This window comes from Nannospalax galili, unplaced genomic scaffold (assembly GCF_000622305.1).
Source record: "Nannospalax galili isolate Female #2095 unplaced genomic scaffold, S.galili_v1.0 scaffold819, whole genome shotgun sequence".
Classification (NCBI taxonomy): Eukaryota; Metazoa; Chordata; class Mammalia; order Rodentia; family Spalacidae; genus Nannospalax; species Nannospalax galili.
Window position 1 is genome coordinate 1,984,227 of NW_008343717.1, and position 12,002 is coordinate 1,996,228.

General features: G+C 44.1%; 1 protein-coding gene across 3 annotated transcripts in view; it reads left to right on the top strand.

Annotated features, from left to right (window-relative positions):
• Ccbe1 (collagen and calcium binding EGF domains 1) overlaps positions 1–12,002 on the top strand; it is a 293,738-nt gene that overhangs the window by 266,211 nt on the left and 15,525 nt on the right. For 2 of the 3 annotated variants that reach the window (XM_008840029.3, XM_017799862.2), the window contains exons 4-5: positions 2,288–2,422; positions 5,260–5,412. In XM_008840029.3, coding sequence (XP_008838251.1) covers positions 2,288–2,422; positions 5,260–5,412 — 288 coding nt within the window. The remainder of the gene's footprint in view (positions 1–2,287; positions 2,423–5,259; positions 5,413–12,002) is intronic. The other variant, XM_029566899.1, reaches the window with a different exon arrangement.

Below are 12,002 nucleotides of genomic sequence, written 5' to 3' on the forward strand. Positions count from 1 at the left end.
TATGTGTTGCTGGTGAAGGTTTTCTCTCACTCTGTGGGTTTTCCCATGGCTTCCTTGGTTGTTTCTTTTGCTGTACAGAAGCTTTTTAGTTTAATGAGGCCCCACTTGTTGATTCTTGACCTTGATTCCTAAGTAATTGATATCTGGTTTAGAAAGTCCTTTTCTACACCTATGTCTTGTAGGTTATTGCCAATGTTTTCTTCTAACAGTTTCAGAGTTTCAGGTTTCACATTGAGGTCTTTGATCCATTTGGAGTTGACTTTTATCCAAGGTAAAAGATAAGGGTCTAGTTTCATTCTTCTATGGGTGGAGATCCAGTTGTGCCAGCACCACTGGCTGAAGACGCTTTCTTTCCTCCAGTGAATGTTCTTGGCACTGTTGTCAAATATCAGGTGGCTGAAATTGCATATATTCATGTTTGGGTCTTCAATTATGTTCCTTTGATCTACAGATCTATTTTTGTGCCAGTCCCATCGTGTCTTTATGATTATATGATTATAGCTCTGTAACTCTGTAATATAGTTTGAAATCTGGTATAGTAATACCCCCAGTATTGCTCTTTGTGTGCAGGGTTACTTTGTTTATCTGGGGGTCTTTTGTGGTTTCATGTGAATTTTAGGATGTTTTTTTTTTTCCAATTCTGTGAAGAATGTCATGGGGATTTTGATTGGCATTGCATTGAATCTAAAAATGGCTTTTGGTAGAGTGGCCATTTTCATAATATTAATTCTTCTAATCCATGAGCATGGGAGGTCCTTCCATCTTCTGGTTTCTTCCTCAATATCTTTCTTCAAATATTTAAAATTTTTTATTGTGGAGGTCTTTAATATACCTTTGGTCAGGTTTTTTCTGAGATACTTTTTGAGCCTATTGTGACTGGAAGAGTTTTTATATACTTTTTCCAACTGCTAGCACAAGCTCTTTTTAAAATTTTTATTCCATTTATGTGTGTGCACGCATGTGTATTTGTGAATATGGCAGTCAGAGGACAATTTGTAGAAGTCAGTGTTGTTGTTTTTTTTTGCCATGTGATGTCTAGGGATTAAACTTAGGTCCTCTGGCTTGGTAGCAAGCACCTTTTTGCCTACTGAGCTATTTCACCAGCCCAGCAGCACAAGTTCTTTAGGTAAACTCTCTGCCTTTTTCCTCCTCTCCATGACTGCTACCTGCCTAAGAGAGTGACCACTAGTGGGACAAGGAGGCTCAGTAGCTGTGCTGAGTCCTTGCTTTCAAACCCAAGGAGCCCAGAACTCCAGTTTCGTAGGGGCAGTGCTTAGCTGAGGAAACCCTGTATAACCAGAAACAGTTCATGGGGCTGGTCAGAACCCATACAACCAGGGCAGACCTGCAATCTGGCTTGTGGGAAGGAGTGTTTAGCAAGGGCAGCTTTGAAGGTCATCGTGAAAATGGCATGATCCTCGACAAGCTAACCTAGCCTGCATAGGTTGCTGACATCTGGCCTGTTTGCCTTCACATGCAGCAGAATAGAGCCAGGGCTCCCTTTGCATCCAAAGAGACTGCATCTGTCATCACCTGAGGAGAGCAGCTGTGATTAATGAGATGATGCACCTGGGCTGGGAGCAAATGCTGAGCCTGAGCTACTGACTTAGAGCCAAAGTCCCTTTAGAGGTCATTGACATCAGTTCATAGGAGCTGAGAGGAATTCTTTGAGTAATAGAGTACCTGCCCCAATTTGCACAGGCTTTGGGCTAGCAAGAAATTTGTAGCCATTCAAATGTACCCAAGTCCTTCTAAGCATACAGGACCAACCCTCCAGTGAACACCTACAACACTCCACAAACACAGTCAGTCTGAGAACGTCCCATTTTCAAATCAAAGTGTCCTCCTACTTCTTAGAGCCTGCCCGACACCAAGCCCTTCCTCTCGTAGTATGACACACAGACTGTCACTAGCTCTGGCCTTCTTTTACATTCTACTTGAAGAAAGTCACTGTCTCTGTGTCATTTGGTGGGAAAGACCAAACAGGTCCCCAAGGTTGCTGCAGAGCCCAACTGCCTACAGCATCTTTGTTGTCTGGATAGCGACAAAGACACAAGGATGATGACGTGACCTAGGGAAGAAAACCCAAATGGTGTTCGTTTTTAACCACCAAGGTTCCACACACTGTCACCCGTGGTGACACTCTGTTTGAGGGGGTTAATGGTCCTTTAAAAGTAGCCGGTCACACTTAACCCTTAGCAGAGTACAGCCCAAAATGTCTGTTCTAGGCCGGGCATGGTCCCTACACTCCTGCTGTGGTTGATGTGAGTGCACATTTCTCTTTCAGATTACGACATTTGTGCCCAGGCTCCCTGTGAACAGCAGTGCACAGATAACTTTGGCCGAGTGCTGTGTACATGTTACCCAGGATACAGATATGACCGGGAGAGACACCAGAAGCGGGAGAAGCCATACTGCCTGGGTGTGTTGGAAATATGTGTTGGTTTCCAGCTTCTAGAGATATGTCATGCTCAGGTGGCTCTGTCCTTTGTTGGATTTTAGGCAGCAGCAGGACCAGCTCAGAGAATTTCTCCCCTGAAGTCCTCACAGTTCCTTGTTCTATGGAGTAGTGTTTGGTCATAATCCTATGGGTCACACAATGCTTTTCCGTCATGATTATCAAAACAATGTACAGGGATATCTTAGGAACTGGCACTAGTCAGAGCCTAACTGGTGGCTAGACAGAAAGGGAACAATGTCCAGTAGAGACTAGAATAGTATAATACAGAACATACATGATCAGAAATGCAAAGACATGGTAGAATGAGGATAGGCCTTCTCAGAGGACAAGTATTGGTACAGTAAACAGGTGGGAGGCCATTTGGAGGGAGCTGAAACTTGTCACCTGGGCTGCAGCTGAGCAAACAGGCCAGCTATCTTCAGTGGCCACTAGCCCATTTCCTTTGCCCCCACTGATGGGGCTTTCCCACGATGTACTTCTGAGGTGGTTTAAGATGCATTGTTCCAAGGGACCATGTGTTTCAAAGCGTGGTCATTCTGTGCCTAACCTGAGGTCCCAGCTTAAAAAATAAAGTATCCTGGCCTCTCTTCCAGTCCTAATGAGACACAGCTATGAGCAGTGGATCCAGGAATGTGCATGTTCTGTGTCTCCTCAGGGATGATCTACAATAGCCATACTTTTAGTTTGGAATGAGTGAGTTTAAGAATACAGAAAACCAAAGCAAAAGGAGAGCGAGAAAAGTAGAATGCCATCAAATCAGGCGCTCAAAACATCTGGCAGAAACTGACTAAGGAAGCCCCTTCCAGGAGGTCAGCTGGAGTTCTTGATAGAGAGTCCCAAGCAAAGCAGCATGGCTTCTTGGGGACCTCAAATAAAAGAATAAATGGCTACAGATAGAGATAACATCAGTAAATTGGGTGCTCATAGCATCCAGGAGAAACTGCCTGTGGAAGTTGAGGCAGCCAGCTGGAGTTCCCGGCTAAGCCTTCTCTCCATGGCGAGCTTCCCATGGCTGAGCTCTGGCTTCTCTTTTCCACTGCAGGCACTTTTATATCATGGGATAAGCAACAGTAACCTCTGTTGGAAATGGTTTACATTTTAGCTGTTTTAAAGAACACTGTTTTTACTCTTGGACTGTTTTCTTGTTCTCTTCCCCTCCCTGTCACAGAGTTAGATGAGGCAGCCCAGTCCTAGACAAGAGACCTTGGAGAAAACTTAGAGACGAACAGGGTTAAGTCTGAAATGGGGTTGGGGGGCAACCCCACTTCCAGAGCCAACTTCTTAATGAGCTCTAACAACATATGAAAATTTGTCAATATAATGAACAACAGTGGATTTTCACAAATGACACTAAATGACATGTTCATTGATGTTTAAGAATCAGGTAGATTAACCAAGACTTTCAGATAGACCCAAGTGAGAAGCAAGCCAGCCTTGATGCACACTCCTTCCCCTCTAACCAGCAGGGGCTCAGGGAAGAAGCACTTAGAAGGTCTGACCATAGGTCTTCTTTTTCCCCAACAGCATCTGGGAATAGTGCCCCAAAGAATGGGACCAACACTATTAAGTAAATAGAGTGGGGTACCCAAAGCACCACCTGCCTAGAGCACAGGCTGTCCCAGATGACTCAATCCCTGACACAAGGCTGGTATTTCACTATCTGGTAGCTACCTTGGTCTGTTCTTTCCATTTGGTGACCAGCAGAACATGCTTTCAACTGAGATGTGTGCCCTCTCTCACACAGCAGCTTCGTACTTAGGGTTAGGGCAGGGACGCCTAGATACAGGCTTTCAGCTGGTGGAATTACACAGGAAGGTTCAGCTGGGACCTCCAGCCTCTAGATGACAGTGTGTACTGCCAGGGGAACACCCACACCACCACGCTCTCCTTGGCACACTCAGCTCCTGTCAGAGCCTGTTCTTTGGCAGGTTGCCCAGGGAGCGGCTGGGAAGCTGTCTGCCTCCTGAAGCTCAGGGCTGGGCTTTGCCCCACACATGTGCAGAGCCTGAGGTTGTGTCCTTGCTCCCACCCACTGCTACCAGGTGTCTTTAACCAGCGAACAGGAAATGGACTCAGGCCTGCCCTACTTCCCATGGTGAGAAACATTTTTGTTTCCACCTCATGCTGCAGGGGAGCACGTCAGTGCTGTGCCCGGTCAGTGTGGACTCTTGTGGTCACTTATTTGATGGTCTCATGGCTCATTTCCACAGCTCACCAGGAGTCATCTTGGATCATTTTGAGGCAGAGATTGCCTGGGGAAAACCTCTCTCTGTAAGACCCATCATAACTATTTACTTTTGTCAGATGTAGCTTTTCCCAGGTACTACCATGTATTTTAACTGGGAAGGGGCCATTCCTAAGTGACCTTTGAGTCACTCCCGTACTGTTTGGAACCTCCAGTTATGAAGGGCGCCTTAAGCCTCAGTGCACCAGGCTACCTTCAAGAAGTCAGCTAACTGCTTCTCAAAGAGCTTTGCTGCTGGTTATTTCATTTTCTCTTCTGCAAAGCCCTGGGGAGTGTCTCAGGCAGGCCTCATTGTCCCCATCCTCCAGGTGAATCTCAGGTTGGCAGTGCCTGCACAAAACCACATGACAGCTGGAGACCCCACCACTAGAGATCTGTAATGACAATCACATAGCCCAAAGCCTGGCTTTCATGGGTGACCTGCGTTTCCAGTGTTTGACTTTATTCCACACTTCTCTGTCCCTGTCTGGAAGTGTCCTTTGCTCATGGTAGCAGAGGGAGCAGGGCAATGTCTGCTGTGCTGAAACTGTTCTCCGCATTTGATTCAAAATAGATATTGATGAGTGTGCCACAAGCAACACAACACTATGTGCACACATCTGTGTCAACACCGTGGGCAGCTACCACTGTGAGTGCCGGGAAGGCTACGTCCTGGAGGATAATGGGAGGACCTGCACAAGGGGAGACAGACACCCCAACAACACTGGTGAGTGGGACCAGCGTGATACTCCTAGTCATATGCATCGTCTATCGCATCTTATATAGATTTTCAAGTTGGGGATGATATATACATACAGATGAAATGTCATTTATAAAATATTTGTATAAATTTTACCTCATACTATATCAATATAATTTATTATATATAATGCATCTTACATATTTATGTGTATGATTATACTTCACGTAATATCTTAGAGTATATATGTAATATATAAGGTTCTAAATATATACATCATTGTGTACAACATAGTTATATGTAATATATAGCCCCTATTATATATATAATTTATGTAGTATTATTTTAGCATTGTATATATTGTATATCCCAGTTGTATATTTATCTGTATTATAAATTATGCATAACTTGTAAGTTAGAAGCACTTGGGAGCCCAGCTGTTCCTCTGGGAACACTGGGCAGGAAGGGATGAAGGGATGCTCGCAGGAATGGTAGGTGGAGGCTGGATAAGAATATAAGTTCTAACTCCTAAGGAGAGATGTGGGAGCACTGTCTAGGCATATGAAGGCTTGCAAGCTGGCATATGCTGGAGGAAGGTGGTGTGCTCCTAGAGAAATCAGTAGCACTTGGCTGTGTGTTTAGAGGAATCTAGGATGAACAGGGAAGAGGCCAGATGTGCTATGTTCTCTCAAAGAAAATGTGCTGAAATATACATTTGAATCATTTTCACATAAGGTACCAATCTGCTTCAGTGTGACTCAAAGTGTAATCCTTGCCTTGTTCCTGCCCATGAACTATTTGTTTGATTCATGATCAGATAAAAACAGAAATCAAGAGTGTTTATGAATTTTTATACCAATTTGACAGAGAATGTTTATTTAATTTCCAAAATTTATGCTTGTGTTTCATGTCTGAGCTTTCAAGAAACTCATTTTGTATCTTGCAAAAGTACCAGTCCATAATCACTTGCAAAATTCCTACCAGCTGGTCCTTCAGCAAAGAGCTGTGAGGCTGATAGACAGATTCAGCTGAGATGTCTGGGCTCTGAAGCATAGGGCCCACCTGGGATCTGGGTTACTTCATGTTTGAAGGAGAAAAGAAAGAATGAGGTAGAGGAGAAAGAAAGAAGTGGGAAAAGAAACCCCACATCAGTGTCAGTGTTTCAAGGAACAAATTGGTGGCAAAAACTCACAACATTCATTTGTAAACTAACTCTAATCTCTGTGCCAAGTACCAACCTAGCTGTTAAATTTTAGTATTTTAGCTTATGGGGACCAATGTCAAGAGCCTTCCAGCTAGAATGGTCTTTACTGGCCAGCATTGAAGGACAGATACCCTCACCCATTTAAGGGCCCTGGGCTGGGTTCTGTACTACCAAGGGCTCTGAGAGAGAAAGAGAGAGAGAGAGAGAGAGAGAGAGAGAGAGAGAGAGAGAGAGAGAGAGAGACCAGGAAGCTGTTCTCTTTCTGAGCTCAAAGCTTGGTACATGTTTACTTCAGGAAGGCACTTTATCTGGAAGCCAGTCAAGGAGAGGGTTAGAGGACCTGAGCCATCCCTGAGAAGAGGGAAGGGAGGGCTCCCAGGGCAAATCACATGTACCAAGATATTCAGTAAGATAGGAAAACTAGAAACAGCTGGACACTCCCAGGATGGAGACCCAGCTTCAAAAAGCCTGGGAGGCAGCAGTGGACAGCTGGGTACCAGCTGCTTCATGCGGAAGAACTACAAAGGCAGATTCTGAAGAGCAGCTAGATTGAATCATGGAGAAGCCACTATGTGTAAGAAGAAAATGCAAAATAGCTCTTTGTAGCCAGCTCAGGACAGGGTATTTGTGGATCCTGTATATAAGCTAAGTAGGCTGGGCGTGGATACACCTTTGAGACCCTGAAGCACATGGAGAAGGGCGGGGAAGTATAACTTCTCTCTTAAGTTATAGCCTTTATTGAGAAGAAACTCTTTGAAAATCAGCCTTTTAGCCACTGATCTATTACTGTGTGGGCCATGAATGCTTCTGAGCTATCACCCAAGCTCGGGTGGGTTTCTTGGTGCTAAAGCTGCCTTTGTGTCATTTGTGCTCCTGTAGTACCCTCCAGCTATACTCCTGTAAGCAACCCCAATGAACTCATTGCTTCACTGAGGTGGATTGGGTAGAACTGTTCTTTAGGTCCTTGGTGCCCTTTTTGGGGCCATCACATATTTGTTCACATTCTCCCCAGGAAAAGTTTCACAACTCAGTTCCCCAAACATGAATTAACAGAACAAAGATGAGTTGGGGAAGAGTGGTTTCTTGGCCCCTGCCATGGATGGTGAGACAAGATCTAGGGCTGATCTGTGTGAGGGTACATCCCCTGGGACAAGTTCCTTGTGTTGTATGAGATAGAGTGCCTCTGTGCTGCTGTGGCAGTTGCAAGATTCTTGTGGTGAGTGGTAAGAATGGCAACCAAGTCAGTCCAGACCTGGCCCTGTCAGCAGCTATCTGTGGCCAATATGAAGGCAGAGGTCACAGTGCTGGTCAGGAGCCTGCTAGAATCAGGGAGGTAGTTTCATTGGCAGAAGCAATAACATAAACTTTCTCTATTTGGGCCTGAGCTAGGCTGTGCTGTCCCAGAGAGATCATGAGGTCAGGGACTGCTCTGCAGCAGCACCAGCCCAGGATGAGAAGCTGGATGGCTCATGGAAATGTCTCTTCGTTATGGATGGCTAGATGAGGTAGTGTCCCCAGTGCATGCAACTGTGTCCTACCTCGCTCTTTTAACTAAACAATTGGTCTAAGTATGAGATCTTTCTATATTGGCCCTTGCTGACATTTCTGATTTAATATTCCCTTAGCCACCAAACAGCAACTGGCATTTACGTGTAATGGATTACAGTGGGCTTTCAGAGATCCTACACTCCGTTAAAAGTTCTCTTTATATAATGCTAACACTTGAGTGGCCTACAGATCTGTAAAAGCATCTAGAAAGACAGTAAAATCAGCAGTTAAGAGGTTTTCAAAAAAGATACCCTGCACTCCCAAAAGCTACAAGGTTGCTGAGAAAAAAACTCAGTGCCAGGGGTGGGCTACTAACCTACGAATTATTGGCCAAAGAGGCACCTGAGGTCTCACAAACTGTAAAACATGTATTACTCTGTCTCTCAGCTGTGGATGCAGCATGATCAGCTGCCTCAAACTCTTGCTGCTATGAAGGACCGCACCCTCACCCTCACCCACGATCTGTGAGCCAAAATAAACCCTTCCTTCCTTTCTTAAGTCGCTTTTTGTCAGGTATTTTGTCACAGCAGCCATCTCTCTAGCCCCAAGGTTGCCATAAAAAATAAATAAATAAATAAATAAATAAATAAATAAATAATAAAAATTTAAAACCTGATTAAACCTGTTCTAGTTTCATTCTGGATTCTGTGATAAAACACTCTGACCAAAAGCAACCTTGGAAAGGAGAGGGTTTGTCTGGCCTACACTTTGGGATCACAGTAGATCATTGGGGGAATTCAGGCAAAAACTCAAGGCAGGAACCACGGAACTGCTTACTGGCCTGCTTGCTGGCTCACTCACAGGCTCATGCTTAGCTAGCTTTCTTATACAGCCCAGTCAATACTGTTCTCTGCAGATGTGCCCATAGGCCAATCCAACCTGGGAAATTGCTCAGTTGAGGCTTTCCTCTCATAGAAGTTTAGGCTGTGTCATGCTGACAGTTAAAGCTAACTAGGGCACCTGCATTTCACAAAACTAATTCTTAAGCAACTTTATAAATATCTCATAAGCACAATGACTTGAGTTCATATTTCTAGCACCTACATAAAAGTGGGATGCAGTAACACATGTTTATAACACCAGTGCTGGAGGGTTGGAGACTGGTAGATCCTGGAGACTTACCATCCACCCAGTCTAAGCAAACTGGCAAGCTCCAAGTTCAATGAGACATTGTCTCAAAAAATAAAGTGGGGAGACCAGAGAAATGGCTCAGCCATTAAGAGCACTTGCTGCTCTTGCAGAAGACCCAGGTTTGGTTCCTAGCACCCACATCGGGCAATTTACAACTGCCTGTAACTTAAGTTCCAGGGGATCCAACACCCTCTTCTGGTCTCCACAGGCACCTGCACATACATGGTGTACAACCACACACACACACACACACACACATACACACACACAGCTAAATAAATAAATCTTTAAGTTAAAAATATAAGTTGGAGAGTCATAGAGGAAGATAATGAATGTCAATTTATGGCCTCTATACATGTATTTATGCATATGTACACACACATGCATATGCCTCACACACAAGAATAATTTTTAATCTCATAGGTGATGGTATCCTAAAAACAGTTCAGGAAATATTTAATGTCAAAAAATCTGAGCTCTGGGGCTAAACTTGATAGGCTAAACTCTCAGACAATGTGTTATTACCAAACGCTAAAGCAGTCAAAGTCCAGAGGACAGTGATTTAATCTACAGGGCTTGGCATGTAGCAGGAAACAGGTAAAGCTCCTCCACTCAGTCATATTGAGAGCTACTTGGTTCCTCTGGCAGCAGTGTAAATCAATGGGAAAGATCCTTGGGCTTCAGCTAGTATAAACTGGTGGTTCTACCACCAAGCCATACTGAAACACAAAACTCATTGCACAAATTAGGTTGCAGATTTTCTTCTGTTCCCCCTTTCCCTCTTCCCCTGCCACCCTCCACATACAGCAATTTCAGATGGTTTGAAAGAAGCAAACCACACTGATAAAACACCACTGTCTGCTGTTTCACACTCCCCGGTAATGTGATTCTTACAAAAGAATTTCTCAACATCTACTCTTCATTTTCAATAAGCAGTCTCCACTGAACTCACCACATACTTTACTAAGAAACATTTTAAATTTTACTAAGAAACATTCTTAAATCCGTGATGAGGGGTGTTCAGGTTAGCGGTTAAAAGGAATCATTCACACTCATAATTTTGAGAAAAGACAGGCTCGTTGTGTGCCACAAGCATCCCCGTTCTAACTCAAGTGGTTGACCAGTGAGCAAATGAACTTGGCTCTGATGATTCTGGAAACTGAAAAAAGGAGAAAGAAAAAGACTTTGTGTGAGAGTGCAAGTGCATGTATCACAGCACACATGGGGAGGTCAGAGCGCAATGTTTGGGAGCTGCTTCTTGCCTTCCACCTTGTTGAGGCAAGGTCTCTCTTGTTTCTTTCATGTTACTTGCTCCAGGCTAGCTGGTCCATGAAATCATTTATTTGTGATGCTTTGGGAAGTTCATTGCCTTGGAAGCTAGAGCTAGTGACCAAAGCTTGGTTCTTATTTGAGATTACTCTCACTAGCTCTACGATTCCAGATACTGTCTCTGGGTCCGTTTCCTCAGTATCTTTTGATGAGTGTTGATCTCCTCTTTGAAATCTTTTTTCAAGACTTAGTGAGATATAGAATAAGTAATACAACTCCCACCTGCCTTGGGGTTCCCTGTCCAGCCTTCATTTCTTTGTCCTCTATCTATGCAAGTACTGAAAGCATGCCCAGCTCCAACACCTTCCACATACAGAACTTCCGTTACCATATCTCAAGGGTGACTAATCGCACATCTGATCATACAACTCAGCATTAAGAAATGTTAGTGGCAAAAGAGCCCTGCCTTCTGGAACATCAGAGGCAGCTGATTTCCAACTGCTTTGGACAAATTACCAAGCTGAGTATTTCATTAATCATTTTTAATTTTGATAAAGGTAGTGGTTACTGAGTATAAACACATGATCTAAAATCACCTCTCCCTGTCTATGTTTTTTTTTTTAATTTCAGGGAGCTTTTCTAGGAGAGATTTAAGCTTTGCATTGTCTAATGTTTACAAAGTTAGAGTTGGAGATGTTTAAAATGGAAAGCCAGACCAGCAAGATGACTCAACAAATAAAAGCACTGGTTTTCCATGCCAGCCTGACAGGAACCCATGTAAAAAAGCAAGATGCAGCTGCACGCATCTGTAATCCTAGCACGCATCTGTAATCCTAGCATTCCTAGGGCACGATGGAGGGTAGAGGCAGGAGAATGACCTGGAAGCTCATAGGCCAGCTAGGTTGGGGTAAACAGCGTGGTAGAAACAGGAGGGACCCTGCCTTAACAAGGTGGAAGGCAAGAACCAACCCCCAAAGGTTGCCCTCTGACCTCCACACGTGTGCTGTGGTACGTGACTTCCACTCTCACACAAATGATAATTTTTTAAGTAAAAATATTTGTTTGGGTTGGCAAGATGGCTCAGCAGGTAAAGGTACTTGTCATACAAGCCTGATGACCTGAGTTTAATCCCTGGAACCCATGAAAAGATGGAGAGAATTGACTCCAGAGTTATCCTCTGACCTCCAATGAATTTGTATATACACAGAGAGAGAGAGAGAGAGAGAGAGAGAGAGAGAGAGAGAGAGAGAGTCAGTAGTAATAGAGTTTTTTAATTACAAAAAGGAAAAGCAGCAAAAGAGAAAGGATATAGCCCTGGGACAGCCTCTGATGATTGAAAGGTTGTCTCCTGGCTCCGTGATACAATCCATCTGACAAATCAGTGTTCAGCCACTTTGATTTTTATCTTTGAAAACACGTAGCTGGAGCCGGTTTAGACACAAGGGATCCTGTGTAGCACATTAGG